A 25,413-nucleotide genomic window follows, 5' to 3' on the forward strand; every position below is an offset into this window, starting at 1 on the left:
TAAACAAATCCTTTGGTCCTAAAAGCCAGCAAGTTATTGGGAACCCACCTCTTCCCGAGTAGCTTAAAAAAAAAAAAAAAAAAAAAAAAAAAAAAAAAATCCCGTGGAATAAGATGCTGAATTCCTACAATGTTGTGTCCAAGAACTGAACCCCGAAATGTACCAGATGTATCCCAACTGCAGTTAAGTTCGCCGTATTGAACACCTGGGTGGCATGAAATCTTTGCACTTCCCAGCCTCTAATTATTTCACCTCCTTGCAGTAATTAGCAGGATCCAAAACAGACCTTGAGAATACTAAGTTTTCTAAGGAGACATAAATGAAATTCAACCTGGGGTGGAGAACAATACACAGACAAAGAGCATGTAAAATATGTTTTATTGTTCTTTAAAAGGGTTCAGGGTTTGGTTTTCAATCAGGCTGCACACCTTTCATCAGTCTGACATCTCTCTCACCATGTCAAACTGGCTTCAGCTAGCAATACTTCATTAAATCCAAAAGAAAAAAAAAAACTTTTAATTTTGAGGAAGAAAATCCAGTTCTGAGAACAATTAACATTAGTATGTAATTTAAAACAAAATGAGGGATAATGTTTCTTGTCGCTTTATACACCCTTCTCCTCATACAGAACCAGGAATGTAATTTTCCTAACTCAGGCAGGCACTGATACTGCTGGACACTGCACACACATATACACCCAACACATGCGCACGCACACACACATACACACATACACACACACACACACACACACACACACTCCCCACAAACAACAAAAATCAGAGCATGTCAAAGGGAAAAAGTTTGTTATTGTATTGATCAAAACCCTTGGAGTCAACAGACAGTCTGAGTTTAGATGGTATGCTGTTTTGATCTTGAACCTACGTTAATGGAATCTACTGTAATGTTCTGAAATAAAGAATTTTGGAGAGTACCATCATTTTTCACTTTAAAATTCTAGAAACAATTTCAGAAAGCATTATTGTGTTTTGTTTTCAGGGATGGGGGAGGAGAGAACCTACATACTTTCATTTAGTTAAAAATCAGAACAACTCCGGCACAGGAAATAGGCAGTTCACATAGCCAGCCAACGTCTGAGGTATCATCAGTGTGAGACAAGGTCCCGGTCCATTCCTACTGGCCTAGCTGATCCTAAAAAAAATGGGAAGTTTATGGCTCTGCATAGCAAATTCCAGCAAGACAAGATGACCCTAAGCCTTTATTCAAATCCTTAGCAGCAGAGCACTATTAAGTAATGTTTAGATGAAGGGTGCAAGAGCCCTGGATGGTGTCCTTCAACTTGCTTTGTGAGTGCAGCCCGGTCACGACTGCTTTCTGCAGAAGAGCAGAAAAACAGCTTCTCTAGATCAGCACAATGAACCCAGCAAAGAATCTGTAAAACTGATACTACACCATTTCATCAACAACACAGTCCCTTTGCTATTCACTGGGTTGCTTTAGGTCTCTCTGCCACCCTGGATGGCCTGTGGACACATACTCACTAGGCATTGTTGGTTTTGAACCAGCGATTTTTTTTTTAATCTCATAAAGAACCTAGTAAGAAAATAACAAGGCAATCAGTGGTTAAACTTAACTGTACATAGAGGGGGCAGTTTGGAAAATATGCATCACAGGCATTTCTCGCGTCCAAAATACCCCATCTTTGCTGTTAACTCCTTCCACCATTCCCAAAAATTCATAGTACGAGTAAATCCTGAATAAAAACTTCAAACTATCGGCATTCTCTGATAACATGAGACAGAAAATCAGAGTAATGCTACGACCCACAATTTTCGGTGATGTACAAAGTATGCTGACTCTCCGCCTGGACACACCTTTAGTGATGGCCTGGAGCGCTCCCCTTCAGAAAGCAAAAGTTTCTGGGATACCTACTTAGCTTCATTGGTTGGAAAAGAGAAGAATTCGACTCTCAGCTAAGTTCTCTGAGAAGAAAGACTCTTTTTAAAATGCCATTTCCCCACTAATTTACCAAAACAAAACCAAAACAAAAGGCTCCTGGCTACGTTGCCTAATGTTGAATAGGGTTTTCAAGAAAAGAAACTAACATGAACACCCCATCATCAGTAAAGACTAAAAACCACCTGGATCATATAATATATATGCCACTGCCTTTTTTTTTTTTTTTTTTTTTTTTTTGGTGTTTTTTGTTTCTTTTTTTTTGTTGGTTTTTTGTTTGTTTTTTCTAAAAGTGCCCAGGTGGGCTTAAGGCTGCCAGACTGCACACACGTCTACAGCAACAAGGGCTTCTCCTATTCCATCTACAACTTGTATCGGGGGTGGGGGGTGGGGGGATGGGGAAAGAAGAGAAGAGAAAGATATATGCCCACCACCACCGAAAGGAAAAAGAAAGAAAGAGAGTCCCACAACAGGGAGACCTATGTGCCAAGCATAATGGAAAAGTGTGCTCCCCAAACAGATGGTTCGGCACAGGCTAATGTTCTGCTGGTTTTCCTTAGAGACCTAGTTTGAAAAGTTAAAAAAGACAGGGGATTTTGATATAATTCAATTCTGACAGAAATTCAAACTCCAACAATTAGGAGCAAACTCATCCTTCACTGAATTAATCCCTTGTTTCTTTCTCTTTTTCTTTTCTTAAACATTTTATTCATGTTATAGAGGGATTTCTTTTTTGCTTTTTTCCAATCATTAGGAGAGTGGTTGAGGAGTACTGAATCCATCGCTACTTTGGTGACACAGTTAAGATTCCAGATTCACATTTCCAGGTACCAAGAGTTCCCTCTAAATGCACAATCAAGTCAGCCTTCGTTTACACTTCTTTCTACTGAACACAGCAGTGCCCATTGGTGTCTCTGACACGCAATCGCATCTTAGGTCGGTATTTCTCCAGGTAAAGCAGCTGTTTGGAATTGAATGCTCCCCTTCTTTTTCTGAAAATACAAGAATGACAAACTTTATCATGTAAAAAGCTATCTGATTCACTGAAATGCATTATTTATGGCCTAAGGCTTTTCTAACTTCACGCTGTGAAAACCAGTATATTCTTTGTACAGTATCACTTCTTAAGAGAAGGGGCTGATGAATGACCAAGTATTAAATGAAGCAGCAGGCACAGATGGCATTCCTTGAAATATGCCACCTTCCTAGAGCTGCTACCATACATTTCATGACCTCTTGTCACAGTCTTTTCTTTTCTTTTTCTTTCTTTTTTTTTTTTTTTTTAAAGAAAAGGCTGAAAGGGAAAGGACAAGGTATTAACTGCCAAAGAATTCTGGACAACAAAATAACATGGCCCATTATTCCAGACTGATGCCAAGATTCTGTCTGGGCACTACCATCCCGATTTTGTGCCTGAACAGGTCACTTAAGATTCTTAAGTGATTAACTGCTCCTCTATAGATTCTTCCTTGCCTCTTGGTCATAGTTGCACTTGAAAGGTGTTTTGGACATCCACTAAAAGAGTCACTCGATCTCTGAGACTCTACTACCTATTCATTTTAAAGATTCCTAGATATTCAAGTCATATTGGACAGATTCTTCAGCGTCCAAATTTGCCACCTAACTTAAAAAATCTTTAAATCTGGGAGCCAACAGTACTATTACAAGTTTATCACTTTTGATTTCTTCGATCAAACAATATTTTAAACCAACAAGTTACTCCATACTACAAAAGGGTACTTTCCGTAATTCCTTCTTCTTGTATGGTCTTGCTTTATGTGTTTCTGAACATAAAACTTCCTACTCACTGTCTTATAAACTGAACTGCATCTTCATACTTCATTCCACATTCAATCAAAGCAAGTGCAACCAGCACGGGTGCCCTATAGAGAGAAACGCATCTGTAAATATCCACAAGTCTTTGGAATTGAAGGATTTTTTTTTAACCCAGGATTACATATTACCAAAACAACACGAGGTTTGAGCTTCCCTTTTTTTCCGTGTACTAAAATAGCTGCTATTTTCCTTATACAAATGTCTGTATCATGATAGGGTCTATGGTGTTACCCACTTTTACTAAAGCACTAAATTCTACACCTCGTTAAGAGATCTTTATTTAAAGCACCATCACATCAGATCTCAAATTTTCACATTATATGTCATCAAAAATTCTTCATTGGCCTTTAACCAGTACTGTAGCAAAATAAGTGAACAAGTGTGTCACCCATACTAAGCATCTCAGAATTTTCATTACAAATCCATTTTAATATCATTTCCTCAACAAATACTAAAAACGTGCTACATTTCTTCAACAAAATCCTTTCTGTGAGCTACGAGAGTGTCAGAAAATTGGTATTTACAGTTTTCTATATAAGTATCTTTTTTTCTTTTTCTTTTTTTTTTTTTTTTTTTTACATCTAACAAGGGACGTTGAGGCCTGAGCAGGTCCCAACCTGTCCTTGGTTTGGAGATGCTATCTGCCTCATAAAGCAAAGGAGAGGGTTTGTCTTCTGGGAAGACAAAGTTGTCTCCTCTGAAAAAGCCTCCTACATAGTTGGATTTGGCATCTTCCAGGAATGGGAAGGCAGGGATTGGGGCCTAGGGAGTCTGTGTTTTCAGCTGAGGAAGAGACAAAAGACTGGATCCTGATCAGAGAGTCCAGAGTGAGATATAGTTACCTCCAGGACTCGTTACTGTGAACCCAGCTTGGGCTTCATGACAGTCACAGAAGCAGACTCCTTAACAATAAAATAATACACACAAAAAAAATCTAACAAGGGAAATGATGTCTGAAAATGTCTACTACCTGGGACCGCAAGCTGGTACAGCCACTCGGGAAAACAGCATGGAGGTTCCTCAAAAAACTAAAAATAGAACTACCCTACAACCCAGCAATGGCACTACTAGGCATTCATCCACGGGATACAGGTGTGCTGTTTCGAAGGGACACATGCACCCCCTATGTTTATAGGTGCACTATCAACAATAGCCAAAGTATGGAAAGAGCCCAAATGTCCATCGATGGATGAATGGATAAAGAAGATGTGGTATATATAGATGATGGAGTATTACTCAGCAATCAAAAAGAATGAAATCTTGCCATTTGCAACTACGTGGATGGAACTGGAGGGTATTATGCTAAGTGAAATTAGTCAGGGAAAGACAAATATCATATGACTCCACTCATGAAGACTTTAAGAGACAAAAGAGATGAACATAAGGCAAGGGAAACAAAAATAATATAAAAACAGGGAGGGGGACAAAACAGAAGAGACTCATAAATATGGAGAACAAACAAAGGGTTACTGGAGGGGGCGTGGGGGGGGGGGTGCTAAATGGGTAAGGGGCACTAAGGAAATCTACTCCTGAAATCACTGTTGCACTATATGCTAACTAATGTGGATGTAAATTTGAAAAAATTAAAAAAAATTAAAAACTATATATATATATATACAAAATTGCAACAAGAAAGAAAAAACTACTACCTGGCACCAACTTTGGACTACCTGCTAGAATAGGTACTAGTTACAAAACTGCCAAGTCCAGTTAGAACACTACCTTCACCCTCAGAATAAAGACTGAAGCTTCTGACCCTGAAGAAGAAACTGTAAGACACTGATATGAAAAAAAAGGAAAACAGCAAACAAAAGGGCTAAGCAGAGGTAACAGCCTGAGTCACCACCACCTTGAGGCAAGAGCAGCCTGCACTAATGTTCTGAGTCAAAGTGCACGTCATAAACTGGCATTTAATCTGCTGCCGATGAGAGTGTTGCGGCACCATTCCACACAGTGCTCCAGGAAAAAGGCTTTGAAATCAACATCATTTTTCATTCTCTCTACATCTCCTTTCAGGAGTTTGAAGTTCAGCCATCTTCTCTCCACCTATTAACTTCCCATTCATCTCAATCCAAAATTAACCCCATATAGATTCTTCAAAATCTAAAATTATTTTCATTTTGTTGCCTATTTCAAAGACCTAAGCCTTTGAATATGTGAAATAAGGGGGCGCCTGGGTGGCTCAGTCAGTTTAGGCGTCCGACTTCAGCTCAGGTCATGATCTCACGGTCCGTGAGTTCGAGCCCAGCATCAGGCTCTGTGCTGGCAGCTCATGGAGCCTGCTTCAGATTCTGTGTCTCCCTCTCTCTCTGCTACTCACCACTCACACTCTACTCACACTCTCTCAAAAATGAGTATTTTTTTAAAAATTGAATATGTGAAATAAGGAGAAGGAAAAAAAATACTGAACTAAGACCATATTTTTTTAACTCAAATAAGATAATTACATTGAATCAGTTTCAAAACAATTTCTGAGTGATCATCTACTAAACCTATTATGGCATTAGAATCAGACAACCAATGAAACACAAAAAGCTGTCTCAAGAAATCTACACCAGTTTTTGCTCTCATTTCCTTTTCTTTCAGGCAATTTAATATTTAGTGTCATAAATACAAATTTCTACCAAAGTGAAGTTTTTGCTAATGAATTCACAGACAAAAAAGGAAGAGCTTACCTTCCCAATCCTGCAACACAATGCACTGCAACACAGCAACCTGGCTCTTCACGAAATTTGGTTTTTAACAGGTTCAGCCAATCGTCTACTATCTGATTAGGGGGTGGTGCTCCATCATCAAATGGCCAATCCTGGAAAGGAAAGATCTTTTACATTAAATTGTTATTTTCTCCAGGATAATATCTAATGCAGAATAGCTGCATAGTACACAGCGGGGATTTAAGTGAACTAACTGTACTTTATATACCTATTCTTAATACTGCAATTCTGATCACTATTGAAAAATGATCCAAGACCAAAATTCCTTCTCAAATACATGTAGTCAGCACTGTAAACATCTAATTTTATCTTATGGAGATCTTTTATCAGAGTGATGAGAAACCAGTGTTCCTCAAATATTTTATCTGAATAAAGCAGTAATTAGACATAATAGAGAAAACTATAAAACCGAGACAAAGAAAGGATAAACACCTGTCAGTATGATGTAAATGTCCACTCTGGCAAAGAATACCATCTGACCTGTACAAGTATTTTGAGGATTATCCCCTCAAATAGCTCTAAGTTATGATGTCTTTCCTTTAGAGGAAGACTCTCAAGAAATCACCAGTAGTTGGCATATCGTAACAGAAATATACTACCATCTTTGTGCTTATATATTTAAAAAAAAAAAAAAAAAGTAGCAAATATTTTTAAAAGTTCTGCCTAAATTCTACATATCCCATTTAACAAGCACAGTACCAGACGATAGGGTCCTGAGCAAATGGAGAACTTTTTCTTAAGTATCCCTTTCTCTTTATATTCACCAATTTGTGCATTTTTGGTTTTTTTTGTTTTTTAAGTAATCTCTACACCCAAAGTGAGCTGAAACTCACAATCTCAAGATCAAGAATTGCATGCTCTACTGACTGAGGCAGCCAGGTGCCCCTTAGGTTGCTTTTTAATTAAGACCAACCCCATGTGCATTTATCATATAGGCAGAGGTTTATCTTCCTTTCTACCTAGCAAAAGACCTAAGAAACCAACATAAATCAGCTTTAAAGAAAGAGGGGAGGGGCGCCAGGGTGGTTCAGCTGGTTAAGTGTCCAACTCTTGATTTCGGCTCAAGTCGTGATCTCGAGGTACATGAGACCCAGCCCAGCAATGGGCTCTGCTTGGACAGTGAGGAGCCTGCTTGGAATTCTCTCTCTCTCTCCCACTCTCTCTCTGCCTCTGTCCAGTTCACGTGCATGGTGCACACTCTCTCAAAATAAATAAACTTTATTAAAAAAGAAAAAAAAAGGGGAAGGGAATTCACATTTTGCAGTCTCTCGCTTCCATGTAGCTTCAAGGACAGAAATGCAAAAACACTGGGAATTTTTTTTAAACATAAGATTATCCTAATGAGATTGGATAAGGACACTTTAAGACACTAGAGAAAGAAAAAAAGAAAAGTGACAAAACACTAAATTGATTCTACACTCATGGGCACCACTAGAACATTTCATGTAGCCCATTAGCAATGACAACACATTATGTTTGATTTGTCAACTACACCCCATTATTAAATGGCTGTCAGTGTTACCATTAAAAATGTCACCATAGAGTTTAACTGTAAATAGCAGTAAAACAAGTTAGTGCCTTAGTTGAGAGCTTATTTCCTCTAATACTTCCTAAAATGTGCCTAGTTAAGTAACAGTAATATGAAATATGCTTCACTTACTCATATAAGCAGTCTCTACCAAAAAAATCATTAAAATAATTTAGAATGGTCTGAACTTCAAACTGATGGACATAAATGAAACTATCATTATTAGTCTTTTCCAATATGCCTCTGATTTGTAAGAACATTAGTCAAAGGATTTGAAAAGCCTTATTTTGGGGATATGCCCTTATAAAGTGTTCCAAACCCTCCTCACCTACCAAAAGTAGATTAACAATCCACTTAAAATCTCTGTCTGGGAAAAGGAAAGAAATTCCAAGCTTAATTCTAAATGTTCTGGTTTTTTATAAGCTTAAATTAGACCTTTAATTTTATCTGATCACAGCTATTTGAAACAAAAACAAAACAATAGCCTAGATTTAAGGGCCTAACATAAATCCCAGCCCTACCATTATCTTCTACAAACTAGTTCAAGTTCTTTAGTTCATTTCTCTTTCATAAAGGTGTTTACCAACATTACTGATTCAAACAGACTATGGTCAACCCACAGTTCATTTTCTGACCCATGCCATCTGTCAAAAACGGATTTCTCATCTGGCCACTGGAGATCATACTCACAACACAGGAAAAAGAGCTTGTATTCGGGGCGCCTGGGTGACACAGTCGGTTAAGCGTCCGACTTCAGCCAGGTCACGATCTCACGATCTCGCGGTCCGTGAGTTCGAGCCCCGCGTCAGGCTCTGGGCTGATGGCTCAGAGCCTGGAGCCTGTTTCCGATTCTGTGTCTCCCTCTCTCTCTGCCCCTCCCCCGTTCATGCTCTGTCTCTCTCTGTCCCAAAAATAAATAAATGTTGGGGAAAAAAAAAAAAAAAAGAACTTGTATTCAGCCTAGTTTCAGAAAAAAAAAAATATTTTTTTTTAACACAGGGCTACATTTTATACAAGTTTCTACTTATTCCCCAGCGATTTACAGCCAGAGGACCTTAAAATCATTTAGAAATGGGAATGTAAGCAAATTATTACCATGCCATACTATTAAAATACATTTTTTTTACAACATAATGTTTGGGGGCACCTGGGTGGCTCAGTTGGTTAAGCGCCTGAGTTTTGATTTCAGCTCAGGTCTTGATCTCACGGTTCGTGGGACTGAGCCTCAGGTGGGGCTCTGTGCTGGCAGTGCAGAGCCTGCATGGGATTCTCTCTCTCTCTCTCTCTCTCTCTCTCTCTCTCTCTCTCTCTCTCTCTCTCTCTGCCCCTCCCCAGCTTGTGCACAAGTGCACATATACTTCTCCCTCTCTCTCAAAATAAATAAGCATTAAAAAAAACAGGGCGCCTGCATGGCTCAGTTGGTTAAGCGTCCAACTTCGGCTCAGGTCATGATCTCACAGTTTAGGAGTTCAAGCCCCACGCTGGGCTCTGTGCTGACAGCTCAGAGCCTGGAGCCTGCTTCAGATTCTGTGTCTCCGTCTCTGTCTGCCCCTCCTCCACTTGCACTCTGTCTTTCTCTCAAAAATAAATAAACATTAAAAAAAATTTTTTAGGGGCGCCTGGGTGGCGCAGTCGGTTAAGCGTCCGACTTCAGCCAGGTCACGATCTTGCGGTCCGTGAGTTCGAGCCCCACGTCGGGCTCTGGGCTGATGGCTCAGAGCCTGGAGACTGTTTCCGATTCTGTGTCTCCCTCTCTCTCTACCCCTCCCCCGTTCATGCTCTGTCTCTCTCTGTCCCAAAAATAAATAAACGTTGAAAAAAAAAATTAAAAAAAAAAATTTTTTTAAACAAAATAAAAAATAAATGTTAAAAAAAAAAAAACAAAACCTAATGCTTGGTTGTTTTGTTTTTATGTTTTCACCAAAATGAAGGCGAGGAAACTTTACAGATCAGATATGAGACAGCTGCCTTACCAAGAAGGCATTTATTTCCTTTGCAACTGACTTTCCAACCACGGATGACCAATGCATTAAGACTACAAAAGTACCTCTCAATAAATAACCTTGTACCAATATCTTCTTTATTACTTTTTTCCTAACCAACTACTTACAACACCACAGTGTCTTCCCACAATCAAATCAAATAGCTCTAAGACACCTAAGACTACAAGGTCATTTCATTACATGCTCTTGCAATTTAGACAACTATTTAGGGGAAAATAGCCTAATGCTCCTGTTTCTGATACATGAAATAGTGTATTTAGGGGCTAAGGAGGAACTTAAAATAATTCCAAGCACTTTATGCTCAAACTGAGCATAAATAAATCTAATCACACATGAGCTTGTTAAAAGCCCACCAAAACGTGTCAGAACCTATGCTGATTACTCTAGAGCAAGATGCCTTCTCCCTCTCCCTTAACCTCTTCTCCAACCTTTTCGTCCCCTATAAGTTATCCACAAAACATTAAATAACAAATAGTATTTGCAAAGTGAGACAGAATACAGCTGACCCTCAAACAACATGCATTTGAACTGTACAGATCCACTTACATGCCGATTTGTTTTCAATAAACAGAGTACGGTACTTTAACGTATTTTCTCTTATTTTTTCTTAATGAAATTTTCTTTTCTCTAGCTAACTTTATTGTAAGAATATAGTACATAATACCTGTAACATACAAAATACGTGTTAATGGACTGTTGATGTTATTAGTAAGGCTTCTGGTCAACAGTAGGCTTATTAGGAAAGTTTTGGGGAAGTCAAAAGTCATATGTGGATTGGTGTCTCTAACCCCGCATTCAAAGGTCAACTGTATTTCCATGTGACTTAATTCCTGATGGAAATTGCTTTCAGCTAGATTCACAACAGTAGCCTAGAAACAAAAACTAAATATTGCAATAATTTCCTAGAGAAAACAAAATCAAATTTCCATTTTCTTGAAATAAGTGTACATTAAATTTTGCTTTTCATTTGTTGAAAATACTTTGCATATATAGACTTTAAGGGCACAAATGAACAAAACTGCCAATCTAAAAAGTTTAAAAGACTGCTATCAACGTTGTACCTCCTATAAGCTTAAAAAGCATACTGAATGTCCAGTTTTCAAAACAGCTATGTTTAAAAGGTACTACTAGTAGTTCGTAATGAAAAATGCAAACACTACACACTCACTAGAACGTGGATTCCTTCTTTTTCAACTGGAGCTTTATCATATGTAGCATCACAAACTCGAACCAAAGTTGTCACTCCATACTTCTTAAGTTCCTTTGAAGAAAAACAAATATAAGGGAACTTACTTTTAGAATCTGCAACCAAAACTTTAAAAGCATACAATTACGAATTGAAGCAATGAGACATCATTCTCAAAGATCAAAATCATTCTCATTGTGGCAACATACAGAATGGACACTCAAGTTCTTAATGGAAGCATCACTATGATTCACCTTAATAAAGGGCAGTTTGGTAACCTGTCACAAAACCTTTGAAAGCACACACACACTATGACCTAGAAATTCTACCTCTGAGAATTTATAGTAACAAAGTAATTAAATATACACCCAAGACTTAGCTACCAACACGTGCAGCATGGGCTGTTTGGAATGGTAAAAAGGTAGAAACATTAATGGTCCAAAAACAGGGGAACAGTTAAAGAAAGTATGGCATGGGGCGCCTGCGTGGCTCAATCAGTTAAGCGTCCGACTTTGGCTCAGGTCATGATCTCGCGGTCCATGAGTTCGAGCCCCGCGTCAGGCTCTGTGCTGACAGCTCAGAGCCCGGAGCCTGCTTCGGATTCTGTGTCTCCCTCTCTCTCTGACCCTCCCCCTGTTCATACTCTGTCTCTCTCTGTCTCAAAAATAAATAATAAAACATTAAAAAATAAAAAATAAAAAAAAAGAAAGTATGGTACATCCATACAGAATACTATGACAGCTATAAAAATAATACTAAGAAGGTTGGGGGGATGATAAAATATAATGTGATCCTATCTATATGAATGTAAGTGAATATATACATATATGTAGAGAAAAACATCCAGAAGACAGGTATTAAGAAGAGTTAAGTATTTTTAAACTGTCTTTTTAAAAATTTTTTAATGTTGATTTTTGAGAGAGAGAGAGAAAGAACTTGAGCAAGGGAGGGGCAGAGAGAGGGGAGACAGAGGATCCGAAGCGGGGCTCCGTGCCAACAGCAGACAGCCCAATGTGGGGCTCAAACTCATGAACTAAGAGATCATGGCCTGAGCCAAAGCCAAAGGCTTAACCAATGGAGCCACCCAGGCAACTCTAAACTGTCTTTTGCTTATATGTATCTTCTGATTTTTACATACTAAGTACCACTGCTTTTTTAATTTAAAGAAACAAAAAGTGGGATGCCTGGCTGGCTCAGCTGGCAGAGCATACAACTCCATCTTGAGGTTGTACATTCAAGCACCATGTTGGGTACAGAAATTACTTAAAAATAAAATCTTTAAAGGGGCTTCTGGGTGGCTCCGTCGGTTGAGTATCCAACTCTTGGTTTCAGCTCAGGTCATGACCTCACAGTTTCAGGGTTCGAGCCCCACATCTGGCTCTGCGCTGGCAGCACAGAGCCTGTTTGGGATTCTCTCTCTTCTTCTACCCCTCCCTTGCTTGCACTTTCTCTTTCGCTCAAAATAAATAAACCTAAAAACATTTTTTTTTATTTAAAAATTTTTTTTTTTTTTTTTTACATTTATTCATTTTTGAGAGACAGAGAGAGACAGAGCACAAGCGGGGGAGGTGCAGAGAGAGAGAGAGGAAGATACAGAATCCAAAGCAGGCTCCAGGCCCCGAGCTGTCAGCACAGAGCCCGATGCGGGGCTTGAACTCACAAACTGCGAGACCATGACCTGAGCCGAAGTCAGACGCTTAACCGACTGAGCCACCCAGTGCACCAAAAACATTTTTTTAATGATTAATAAATAATATTTTAAAAAATAAAAGGAAACAAAAGTAATTTTGAAATTAAGATTAAAAAGTGGTATCATGTTACAAAGCCAACAAACATATAATTATAGCCAGAAGCCTTGCTCCTTTAAAAATTTTCCTCCAGGGTGCCTGGGTGGCTCAGGCAGTTGAGTGTCTGACTTCAGCTCAGGTCATGATCTCACAGCTCATGAGTTCGAGCTCCACATCAGGCTTTGCACTGATAGCATGGAGCCTGCTTCAACCCTGTGTCTCCCTCTCTCCACCCCTCCCCTGCTCTCTCTCCCTCTCAAAAATAAACATTTTTTTAACAAATAAAAAATGAAAATTTTCTCCAGTAATGCCTAATCCAGTGACTACCTATCTTCAATGGGTCACCAACATCTTTTTATAGTTGCAGGACAGTGGCTTCTGCCACTCTTGGAGTCTATGGCCAAGGAATCCACAGGCTGAAAATAGTATCACATAATTCAACCAGGCTTAAAGGTGACTGAACAAGCTAAGGGCACACAGGCCTGGGATCAACTTACACACTGTGTACACACAGTTAAGAAGCTCAGAGAATTATAAGTATAAATAAGCAGGAACAGTGATATCCTACAAGTGTCCATCATTTGGTTAACTAAAGGGTAAAAGTTATTCTAATTGCTAAAGGACTTTATTTTTCAGAGAATGGCCTTCTTCTAAAACAGACTCAGGAAAGTTGTTGCTATTACGTGGAGTCAGTAATTTTAAAACACTTCAAAATACAAATAAAATCCTATTAAAATGAACTCCATAGTAGCCATTCATTGAAAGGTTATGGTACAGTTTTTTATAGTAAATATTTGCGTCCTTATGAAAGTCAAACCTCTTCTGAACTCCATTTTGCTATCTGTAAAATGAGAGGGGTAGATTTAGAATCCCTAGGAGTTCATCCAGCTAAGTTTACTCTATAAATACAGCAGAGAAAATGAAAGATTGGACATAAAAATGTTACCTATAATACCTTTCCTCCCCATAAGGTTTTGATCCTTGTAGATGATAGTTACGACTGATAAGTAGTTCTGGAGTAGCTTTTTATCAAAAGTGGCTAGAATATTTGAGGCAGACCTGGATTTCAGGGTCAGAGACAGTTCTACTATATGTTGTGTACCTCTAGCCAAATTACTAAATTACCAAATTGCCTTGAACCTCAATTTCCTCATCTGTAAGAGGAAGAAAATAATAGTATCTATACCTCATAGGGCTATTCTGAGTAGTAAATAATATAACGCCTAAAACTGCACTTTTTTTTTTTTTATAAGACTGATTATAACGTTGGGTACATACTAAGTATTCAATAAATATTATTTTTATTATTAAAAATCTGACAAAAGAACTGCTAATTATGTAGAAAGGATATTAAAAAAACCAGCACTAGACAATCTCCCCAAACTCTGTAAGTGTTCTTTTAAAAAACTGTTGTAGGGGTGCCTGGGTGATTCAGCTGGTTAAGTGCCCAACTCTGGATTTCGGCTCAGACCATGTTCTCATGGTTCGTGAGATCGAGCCCTGCCCTGGGCTCTGCGCTGACAGCACAGAGCCTGCTTGAAATATTCACACTCTCCGCTCCCCCCCCCTTCTCTCTGTCAGCCCCTCCCCTGCTCACTCTCTCTCTAAATAAACTCTAAAAAAAAAAATTGTTATAATTAATTCAACCCAATTTATTTTTTTTAATTTTTTTTTCAACGTTTATTTATTTTTGGGACAGAGAGAGACAGAGCATGAACGGGCGAGGGGCAGAGAGAGAGGGAGACACAGAATCGGAAACAGGCTCCAGGCTCTGAGCCATCAGCCCAGAGCCCGACGCGGGGCTCAAACTCACAGACCGCGAGATCGTGACCTGGCTGAAGTCGGACGCTTAACCGACTGCGCCACCCAGGCGCCCCTATTCAACCCAATTTAAACAGAGACTGGGAAGGATGACCACCCATATTCCAGTCACAGAAATAAATGGCTTTGTGGTAAGAGATTTCTTTACTAATGGTGTTCACTTATAATGGAACTTTACCTATAAATCAATCCAAAAAGTAGACCATACTACAATCTTACCTCTGTGAACTTGTTGAGGGTAGCATTGGTAGGGTTGTGAGTTATCAGAAAACGCATGTTCTCATAGGAGATCTCCACAGGGGCTGGACGGTTCATTATGGCAAATAAAAAGTGTGAGCGTGCGTGTGTAGGTGTGATGGGGAAAATGAAAAAAAAAAAAATCAATAAATCTTGAAATGTTTCACAGCAGAAAACATTAAAAAGACCACTAAAATGCCTAGTATCAATCAGTGTTTTCTCTATTCAACTTGTTTATTCTTTAAGAAGCTTCTCTCTTCAAGGTAAGCAGAAGTATTTAGAATCCACTTGAATCCAAATTCAACTTGGGCCTCAATGTCTGCAGATGGATACCTTCGGACTCCAAAAATTCCAACTACATACAAAACTGAAGTAGCCTTTACTACATTTAGGCACTAGTGAGACAAGTTAAAAGTGTAGGTTGCTTTCCACTTTTGTTTACTTGATGCTTAATTTTACTGGAGTCATTAAAAGAAATATGCTTGCAATAAAAAAAAAAAAAAAAAAAAAAAGCCAACTGTTTCTGAGGCCAGTCTCGGTGTCCAGAGTCTTCAAGGCAATGTTAATTATGGCACATAGAAGCCCCAAGCTCACTTGTCAGCGAAAACGCTGTGCTGAGCCTGGCAGAAGTCTGCCCTCACGCTCAGAATCGCCATAAATGTGCAACGTATATTCCAACGAAAAACCTAGAGGAGAAAAGCAGAAGTAAAATGAAGTGGAGGTTGACAGCATAGTAAACATGATGCTCAAAGTCATGAATACATTCTCTGTGAGCCCAAAGAGCTCTGAAATGCTGAAATGCCACCAAGTTTTAATTACTGTCATCTATGAAGACTAGGATAAAAATGTATACCAAGAGTTTTAAAAGTCCAAAATTCAAAAGTGTGTTTTTTCTTTTCCAAAATGGGATTCAGCAAAATTTCTGTGTCAATAAGATTATTTGTAACTCAAGTCATTTTTTAAATGACCGAATTTTTAAATTCACTTAAAATAGTTATTAAAAGATCCTTAAAGAACCTTCTGTCCATAGGCTCTTCGTAAAGTTCACAGCAATCTTATTCTGCTTTGATGGTTAAGTCTTTCATATACACACTTTGCTTAAAATAAGATACATCTGTAAATGAAGGATATTTACCAAAATTTCACTCTGAGGACTGAATTCTTTCTATCCAAAGGATATGCAATGGCCCCCAATTATAACACTAGTCCATAAAGTACTTTTTGAAAAATTAGCTTATCTTCCTCACAACTCTGAGTACTTATTGCTACCTAGAAGGAATGAGGAAAGAGCATCAGAAAAGTGAAATGACTTGTCTAGGTAAATGTCTTCTGTTAATCCAATGTTTTTCCAATGTACCACACATAATGCCTGCTACCTCAACTAATGCATGAATCCCATCATCTCATTTCTAGCCCAGTTTACTTCTTTTTTTTTTTAATTTTTTTTTTCAACGTTTATTTTTTGGGACAGAGAGAGACAGAGCATGAACGGGGGAGGGGCAGAGAGAGAGGGAGACAGAATCGGAAACAGGCTCCAGGCTCTGAGCCATCAGCCCAGAGCCTGACGTGGGGCTCGAACTCCCAGACCGCAAGATCGTGACCTGGCTGAAGTCGGACACTTAACCGACTGCGCCACCCAGGCGTCCCTAGCCCAGTTTACTTCTTTACTATTTCTCACATCACATCTCTATCTCAAGAGTACAAAGCATCTAAAGGTCATTGATTCACACAGCATTCTTCTGCCCAAGTATTAATCCATCCCCAAAACAAGGCAAAAAACTGGCAGAATTTTTTAATATTATTTTGGGCCTGCTGCTTTGAAACACAGTAACCTTTATAGTTAGCTCAGTCAGAGTATCAAGATAATCATAAATTGCTCTGAGGATGCCTGGCTGGCTCAGTCCGTAAGGGTTTGGAAGTGAGGATTTGGGAGTTGGAGCCCCACCTTGGGAGTAGAGATTACTCAAATAAATAAATAAATCTAAATAAATGAATAGCTCTGGAAATAGGGACAGGGTCTAAGTTCTTTCACTTGCCTCTTCTCAGCCACCAGTAAACGCTTATTTAGTAGTCTCTGAAAAGATGATTTGACCAGATAGAAAAAGACATGGAAGATAATGGCTACAGAACCATTTTCAGGAAGAAACTAAAATGCATCTAAGAAAGAACCTAAGCTTACAAACTTTCAAGCCTATTCTATCCACAAGTCATCTTTTTATGATATCCTTATGACACTGTATTTTGTTGTCACTGACATACTTGTGACTATATTAACCATGGACAAAAGCACAAAACACATAAGAAATCCAAAATGGCATTCTAAGAACTTCAATACCTCAGAAGTTATACACTACAGTAAAAACATGAAACTTCTATACTCAAACTAAGAAAAACAAGAATATACACCACCACTTTCCCAACTCCTAATTCTAACTCTAACCACAAAACACAGCCACCTTAGATTACACATTTCATAGAGTACTACTCCCTGTGCAGTCAAGGAATTTTAAAGCTACAAGAAACTTAGAGAGCAACTACTCTGACCTTGGGGGGGGGGGGGGGGGGGGGGAGATGATGTTTGGGAGGCAGATTAAAATGACTTAACTAAGACCACATCCCTAATAAGTAGCAGATCAAGGACAAGAACCCAGATCTCCTAACTCCATTCATGTTTCCAATTTTGACTAGGAGGAACCCACATATTTTTCAAGTCATGATTTTTTTTCATGCAACTGTAACTTTTCTTCAAATATTTGCTTGGATGTTGATCTGCAACTCTGTGACCTTAAATAAGGGGAGAAAAGATTATTAAAGTAACCACTCAACAATGGTTTGCATGCAGTGAAAAGCAAAACACAAGGAAATTCTAACCTATTGGAATCCCTTTGGTTTAACGATGTTATCACAGCTAGTATGCGTGTCAGCTGAGGAAAAGCACTGAAAGACCTGCTTTGTAGGGATGGCCAGGCTTAAAAGGTTACAGCTCTAGCATTAAGTTTTCTACCTAGTCTCCAGTGTTTGTCTGCTCAGCAAACAAAACAAATGTTATCCCATCTTACTCCTCCAACTTCATTTTAGAAGGACCACTTCCAAGGATAAGGATAATTCATTATTAGATTTTCAATTCTTAACACCATACTGAGATCCCCAGCAAAGGAATTTCTGCCAAATGAAACAGTATGTTCTATCAATGTTAACAGATACATGATAAAAACAAGCTTCTGCTCCTTCTCCAGCCCCCCTCCCCAGTTCAACTACACATCAACAGTTAAATGCTCTTGCACCTGTCAATTCAGATAAACTAATGTTAATTCCTGTAACAGACATAAGAACACAAAACAAGCAGTCTGCAAAAAAATCATAAACAACTCACCACAGCTGGAAAATACTCAAAAGTTACAAAGGCCTGTTATTTCAGCATAAACTTAGCACCTGCACATCTTACAGGAAAACTTTCTTCTAAAACTGTCTCACTGGCATTAATTAAGTAATGTTATCTTTTAGAGAACTTAACTTTTAAAATGTTGAATTTGGGACATTTCCTATACAACATTTCCATTTTTAACAAAAGATGGTAACTTCACTGCAGGATTAGAAGGAATGGTCTGTGACAGAAAAATCCATTTGAATTTTTTTTTTTTTTTTTTTTAAAGAGACAGAGACAGAGCAGGAGCAGGGCAGGGTCAGAGAGAGAAGGAGACACAGAATCCCAAGCAAGCTCCAGGCTCTGAGCTGTCAGCACAGAGCCTGACCAAGGGCTCAAACTCACGAACTGTGAGATCATGACCTGAGCTGAAGTTAGAAGTTTAACTGAGCCACCCAGGCGCCCTGCAACCGTTTTAATTTTTTTTTTTTTAATGTTTATTTATTTTTGAGACAGAGAAAGACACAGCATGAGCAGGGAAGGGGCAGAGAGAGAGGGAGACATAGAATGTGAAGCAGGCTCCAGGCTCTGAGCTGTCAGCACAGAGCCCGATGCGGGGCTTGAACTCACGAACTGTGAGATCATGACCTGAGCCGAAGTCGGACGCTTAACCGACTGAGCCACCCAGGTACCCCCCTGCAACTGTTTTAAATTAAGGAGACGAAGAGAGGAAAGAGGGAAAGAGAAAACAGAATAAAGAGGAGACTGGAAACAAGCAAGCAGAGGCCTACCAAGCTAAGATAGTGTACTGCCAGAAAGACTAAGTCAGTAACACAACAGAGACTACTTAAAGCTTTGAAAAGCGGTGTATTAGAGTTTAAATGTCCTGTGTCAAGTCTAGTCCTAACATCTACTTAGATGAGAATCAAAAACCAAAATACATGAAATTATACACTAACCATCAGTTAATCATGGTATATTCTTAAAGAGGAAAACCATGCCGAGGTTAAAAAGAATAAAACACATCTATGTGAAATATGGAAAGATGGCTAAGGGACTAATAAGTGAAAAGAGCACATGATAGTATGAACAGTATATACAGAAATACCTGTGAGTGCTGTATAGCTTTCATACCCATCAATTATCTGGAGAGTTATAAAGAGGTAACAGTGGTTGTCTAGGGGGTAGAAGGGACTGGAGCTGGAGGCCAGAACTCTGAATTACTCTACCATAATACATACCTTTTGAAATGTTTTGTTTTTCATATATATATATATATATATATATATATATATATATATATTACTTTTATAAAATTCTAGGGTATGGGATGCCTGGGTGGCTCAGTCGGTTAAGCATCTGACTTTGGCTTAGGCCATGATCTCTCCATTCATGAGTTCGAGCCCCACGTCAGGTTCTCTGCTGTCAGCACAGTCCACTTCAGATCCTCTGTCCCCTTCTCTCTGCCCCTCCCTTGCTTGTGCATACACGAGTCCCTCTCTCTCTCTCAAAAATAAATATACTTTTTAATTAAAATAAAATTCTAGGGCGATAAAGAACCCTACAATGATTTACAATTTACGTTCTCAGGGCACCTGGGTAGCTCAGCCCATTAAGCGACTGACTTGATTTCAGCTCAGATCGTGATCTCACAGTCGTGAAATGGAGCCCCACATCAGGCTCCACGCTGGGCTGTGAAGCTTGTTTAAGATTTTCTCTCTCTCTCTCTCTCTCTCTCTCTCTCTCTCCCTCTCCCTCTCCCTCTCCCTCTCCCTCTCCCTCTCCCCCTCTCCCCTTGCCCCTCCCACACGTGCATACTCTCTCTTCCCTCCAGCCCCCCAAAAACTAAAAACTACAATTTACATTCTCAACAGTGCTATAACCATAGGATTACAAAGAGCCTTAAGAGAGAGCTAGCCACTCTGTCCCAGGCAGGCCTGTACCTACCCAATTCCAGACAGTTTTCTTCTTTGTTAAAGATATTAAATTATTGGGGCACCTGGGTGGCTCAGTTGGTTAGGCATCTGACTCCTGATTTCAGCTCAGGTCATGATCTTAGTGTTTGTGAGACTGAGCCCCAAGATGGACCCACGCTAACAGCCTGCTTGGGATTCTCTTTCTCCCTCTCTGCCGCTTCTCCCACTCACACATGCATGTGCACTCTCTCTCAAAATAAACAAACTTTAAAAAAAGTATTAAATTACTGAGTAACATTCAGGTTCCTCTTTGGCAACTGTAATTCTAAGTTCAAACATAAATGAACAGAATTTGAGGGCAACCCAAACTTACTAGGCATCCTTTTAAAAATCCTGTCAATCCACTCACATCAAGTTTTCCACTGAGAAATTACCCCTATTTCCAAATTAAATAATACAATAAACCCTCTAATTTGATGGGTCACACCAGTATTCACCAAATTAAAACAGTAAATTATAACATAAATGCACAATAAAGAATTCTAGACCTAAGAAAAAATCTAAGAGCAAAGGTCTAGAAAAACAAGCAAGCATACATTTACTGTTGCTTTTCTTACCAGAAATTCTACAGGAAGTCATGCAAATTTGAGTCAGCTTGGTTTGTACAAACAGGCAACATGAAAGCATTATACTGCATATAAGGCTAAAACCTTGCAACAATCTCTTCCTAAAACAAATTCATCTCACTTGAACAAAGACACCAGCACTTCTCTTAAACTAGAAATGAATAATCTGTCAACGGTAAAGAATTCCTTCTTCTGAAGAGTTAAGACATCCTCCTTGCAATTTGGCTAATTAACAATTTATTAATAATTCAAGTGTATATTAGACATTTCCTATGCGTCATATACTTTTATAGATGCAGCAAGAGCAGTAAACAAAAATTCCTGTCAGGGTGGATCTTATATTTTAGTAGGCAGAAAAAGACAAACTATGCCACTGTTACAGAGGAAAATGCAAAGTAGGGGAATCTACAGTGCCAGAAAAGAGAGGGATTCCAATTTTAAATAAGGCTATCAGAAAAGGCCTCACTGAAAAAAGTGACATTTTATCCAAGACCTGGGGGTGTGAGCCAAATAGATATTTGAGGGAGCATTCTAGGCAAAAGGGATTAGCTGTTGCAAAGGTTATGAGGTGGGGCCATGCTTGGAGTGTTCTAGGAACAGCAAGGGGGCTAGTGCTACCGGAGCAGAGAAGGCAATGGAATGAATAGGGTCAGAGAAAGAAGAGAGCCTTAAAGGTCAATGTAAGTATTTCGGTCTTGTTCCAAGAAAAATGATAAGGTTTCAAGGAAGATTGACAACTTATGTTTAAAAAGACCACTCTAGCTGCTATGTGGAGACAGATAATACGAATAGTGAGGGCAGAAACGGGGAGATCTGGTAGGAACCACTGCTAGCCGTATCAGGAGAGAAATAGCTTGGACCATGGTAATAGCAGTAGAGGATAAGGAGCGATCAGTTTCAAGATATACTTTGAGGTAGATCTGTCCAGACTAGATGTGGGGTCTGTGAAAAAAGAAGGCCCTGAGTAACTCCAAGAACTCAGAGAAGCCTAACTTAATATTGAGTCTATTCAAACAATGGACCATAAAATCACCACAACACCATGCAAGAAGAGTAGGGAAACTCTTCTGTCTCTACTGCATCCTGACCATTTGTGGGAAAATGTATCTTAAAGACTTGTTAGTTAAGGAGAACTCAACTTCGCTAATGAATCTTCTAGTTACCTGTCTCAAACTGAAATCGTACTCTTCTTTCATACCCTACCAACTCATCAGAGCCTTGTAGAAACAACAGTTCTACTCTCTCTGCTACTTTGTTCATCCCTCGATGGTTGCCATTTATCAAGCTAAAATTGTATACATCTGGATCCGTGAACTTAGACAATTCAAATTAATGTTAGTTCCCCTCCCCTACTACAGTGGCAGGGAGTTGATAAGGAAAGAGGTATCATTAAATTCTACACAAATTAGGATCCAAAATATCTGTAAACAAGCTAAAAATACCAAGATGCTTCTTTACTGCTAAAAAAAAAAAAAAAGTTTCATAGTTACTGTCTTGGTTATTCCCACTTTTCCACTTCCTCATTTAAGGAGGGAACTTGAGAATCAAGTTCCAGTACAGAAATCAATAATCACTTATATAAAAAGAAATCATGACCTTGACGGTGGGAAAGTATCTTAACATTTCAGAACCAGCCTGAGATACATGGCGTGCCACTCAGAAAGGAAAGTCATTAACCAACAATCGCACCTGCTTCTGAGAACAGTGACCGTTATTTACTGAAGTCCTGTGGGCTCTGTTCCCACTCAAATGAAAAGGGAGTGGTTTTCAAATTTGTATGTGCCCTAGTGATTAGAAGTACTTGTCATTTTCTAGTAATTCTTACCTCTACAAATAACTATAAGATGAAAACTGCATTAAATATTTTCAATACCACACTTGAAAATATTTACTTTTCAATTTTGTACTTTACTGTTTCTCTAAAAATTAGCAATTCTCCAGCAGAATTTTTTTTCCCAAAAATGTTATTTTTCCTTTAAATTTAAATAAAATTTAACGGTGGTAACAGGACTATGGCCAGTTTTCAGTTTTTCCAAAATAGTCATTTGAGGGGCGTCTGGGTGGCTCAGTCGGTTAAGCGACAGCCTTCAGCTCGGATCATGATCTCACAGTTCGTGGGTTCAAGCCCCAGGTTGAGCTCTGTGCTGACAGCTCAGAACTTGGAGCCTGCTTCAGGTTCTGTGTCTCCCTCTCTCTGTGCCTCTCCCACTCATCTGTCTCTCTCTCTCTCTCTCTCAAAAATAAATAAACATTAAAAAAAAATTTTAGGGGCACTTAGGTGGCTCAGTCGGTTAAGGGTCCGACTTCGGCTCAGGTCATGATCTCACGGTTCGTGAGTTCGAGCCCCACATGGGGTGAGCTCAAGCCCCACTGTGGCCTCCACACTCCACACTCTCTGTCTCTCTCCCTCTGCTCCTTGCTCACTCGTGCTCTCTCTCTCTCTCTCTCTCTCTCTCTCAAAAAAAAATGTTTTTTTAATTTTAATAGTTATTTGAATACTGGTAATAACATTAAAAATCCTAACAGCACAATTCTAATATTGGGCTTAATCTTATGGATTTCAGTAAATCTTTTGTTATTTTTTATTATTATTTTAGAGAGAGTGTATGAGCAGGGGAGAGGGAGAGAGAGAAAATCCCAAGCAGGCTCCACACTCAGCTGAGAGCCCAACGTGGGGCTTGATCTCACAACCCTGGGAACACGACCTGAGCTGAAATCAAGAGTTGGGACGCTTAACCAACTGAGCCATCTAGGCAACCTTTTAAATCTTTTAAAAGTTAAGTTAAATAGCTCTATTAAACTGATTCTATTTATTCACACTTTTCCTTTCTAGGCAAAGATATTATGGCTATCCTCTTCACGGGCTTTGCGTTTAAAGACTCTAGTTTACGTGCACTTTAAGACTCCCAATGTTATAAAGTTTAAGTTCACTGTTTTCCTAAATAAGTGTGGTAACCTCTTTTATATAATAATAACTATCTCATGGGGCGCCTGGGTGGCTCAGTCGGTTAAGCAGCTGACTTCAGCTCAGGTCATGATTTCGCGGTCCGTGAGTTCGAGCCCCGCGTCGGGCTCTGTGCTGACAGCTCGGAGCCTGGAGCCTGTTTCAGATTCTGTGTCTCCCTCTCTCTCTGACCCTCCCCCGTTCATGCTCTGTCTCTGTCTCAAAAATAAATAAACGTTAAAAAAAAAATTAAAAAAAATAATAACTATCTCAAATTCAGCAGCACTCCCGTATAATTAAATTCTAATATTTGTTTTTTTTCCTTTCTTACCTCCTTTAACCTCAAAAGGCTAAGTAATTTTCCTGGAAAACAATTTAATAAGTTTTAGTCATTTTAATTTAGTTTCCACCATCACTATATGTACATTAACCCAGAGCCACTGAATTGATTATTTCATTAATAAAGAAATACATTTGAGGTTCTGAACTTCAACTGTAATAATGCAAATTCAGTAGTGAAAATCCAGAAAAAAAGAAAAAGAAAGAAGAAAGAAAATCCACAAGGACACCTGGATTCATCCTGTCAACACCACTTTGAAATATTTTCTGAGCTATATCAGGATAGTTAGAATGACTGTAACAGCTGTGAGTTCCCTGAGGTTGCAAAATAGATACTTGGGAAAAGGTTATTTGAATCACCTTTCAAAATAACCTACAGCACAGGAGCAGCATGCAAAGTAAGAACTTCCAGGCTATTGTTAGCATTATTTAAAATATATGTTTCAGAGCTGAGCAGTTTATGGGTCAGCTTAACTCTTTCATTTCCCCATTTTGTCAAATATATTGAACATTATTTAAAGGTCCTGTTTAAATATCCACCACTGACAGGGAGGGAAGGAAGCTATGCACAGGATACAGAATAAAAAACATTCTAAATTACATCTTGTCAGCATAAATTCTTTTGTTTGAGCCCCAGAAATTTTTCTGCTGTTAGGCATTTTGGTCCAAGTTTCCCCTAAAACCGGTTAAGTTACACTTCACTTCCTCTCCTAAACTTGCTTTTTATAAATTACATTGTACTTCACAGCCATCTCTCTCTGTGTACTCACTGTAATACAAGATAGACAAGAACCCAAATCATTCTATTTGGAGCTGCCAGTGGCCTTTTAAAATATACTGTCTACCCACCAATTGTCCATTAATGGCTTGATGTTTATTTTCATAAAACACAACATTCACAATCTTTAAAAGCCATACAGTGAAAGCAGTTGTTTCACATTAAAACACGAGAGTGAAGTAAAAATGGTGAAATACCTCTCTAACACCATGTCAAGGGATTATTATTCTTTGCTCACCAGTTTAGGTCAACATGGATTCACCTTCCTTCTCCTCCAACTTAAAGAATGCAAAACGTACTTTCTCGTCCTCTTCCTCCAAATGCTTACTGAGATGGGGGACAGTATGCCACCTCTGAATGATACTAAAGTGCAGCATATCCAATATAACAACGAGCCTTTGTGGAGCTCTTTGTGCA

The 25,413-nt window shown here is 38.9% G+C and overlaps 1 protein-coding gene across 3 annotated transcripts in view; it reads right to left on the reverse strand.

Moving 5' to 3' along the window:
- Positions 1-359: 359 nt before the first annotated feature.
- The window catches only part of PTP4A2 (protein tyrosine phosphatase 4A2), a 32,357-nt gene continuing 7,303 nt past the window's right edge, over positions 360-25,413 (reverse strand). For 2 of the 3 annotated variants that reach the window (XM_045035471.1, XM_045035469.1), the window contains exons 2-6: positions 15,012-15,715; positions 11,167-11,259; positions 6,429-6,559; positions 3,726-3,800; positions 360-2,909 (exon numbers count right to left, since the gene is read on the reverse strand). In XM_045035471.1, coding sequence (XP_044891406.1) covers positions 2,801-2,909; positions 3,726-3,800; positions 6,429-6,559; positions 11,167-11,259; positions 15,012-15,107 — 504 coding nt within the window. In that variant the 5' untranslated portion in view covers positions 15,108-15,715 and the 3' untranslated portion in view covers positions 360-2,800. Of the gene's footprint in view, positions 2,910-3,725; positions 3,801-6,428; positions 6,560-11,166; positions 11,260-15,011; positions 15,716-16,164; positions 16,299-25,413 lie in introns of those variants that run through there. The other variant, XM_045035470.1, reaches the window with a different exon arrangement.

This window comes from Felis catus, chromosome C1, assembly GCF_018350175.1.
Source record: "Felis catus isolate Fca126 chromosome C1, F.catus_Fca126_mat1.0, whole genome shotgun sequence".
NCBI lineage: Eukaryota > Metazoa > Chordata > Mammalia > Carnivora > Felidae > Felis > Felis catus.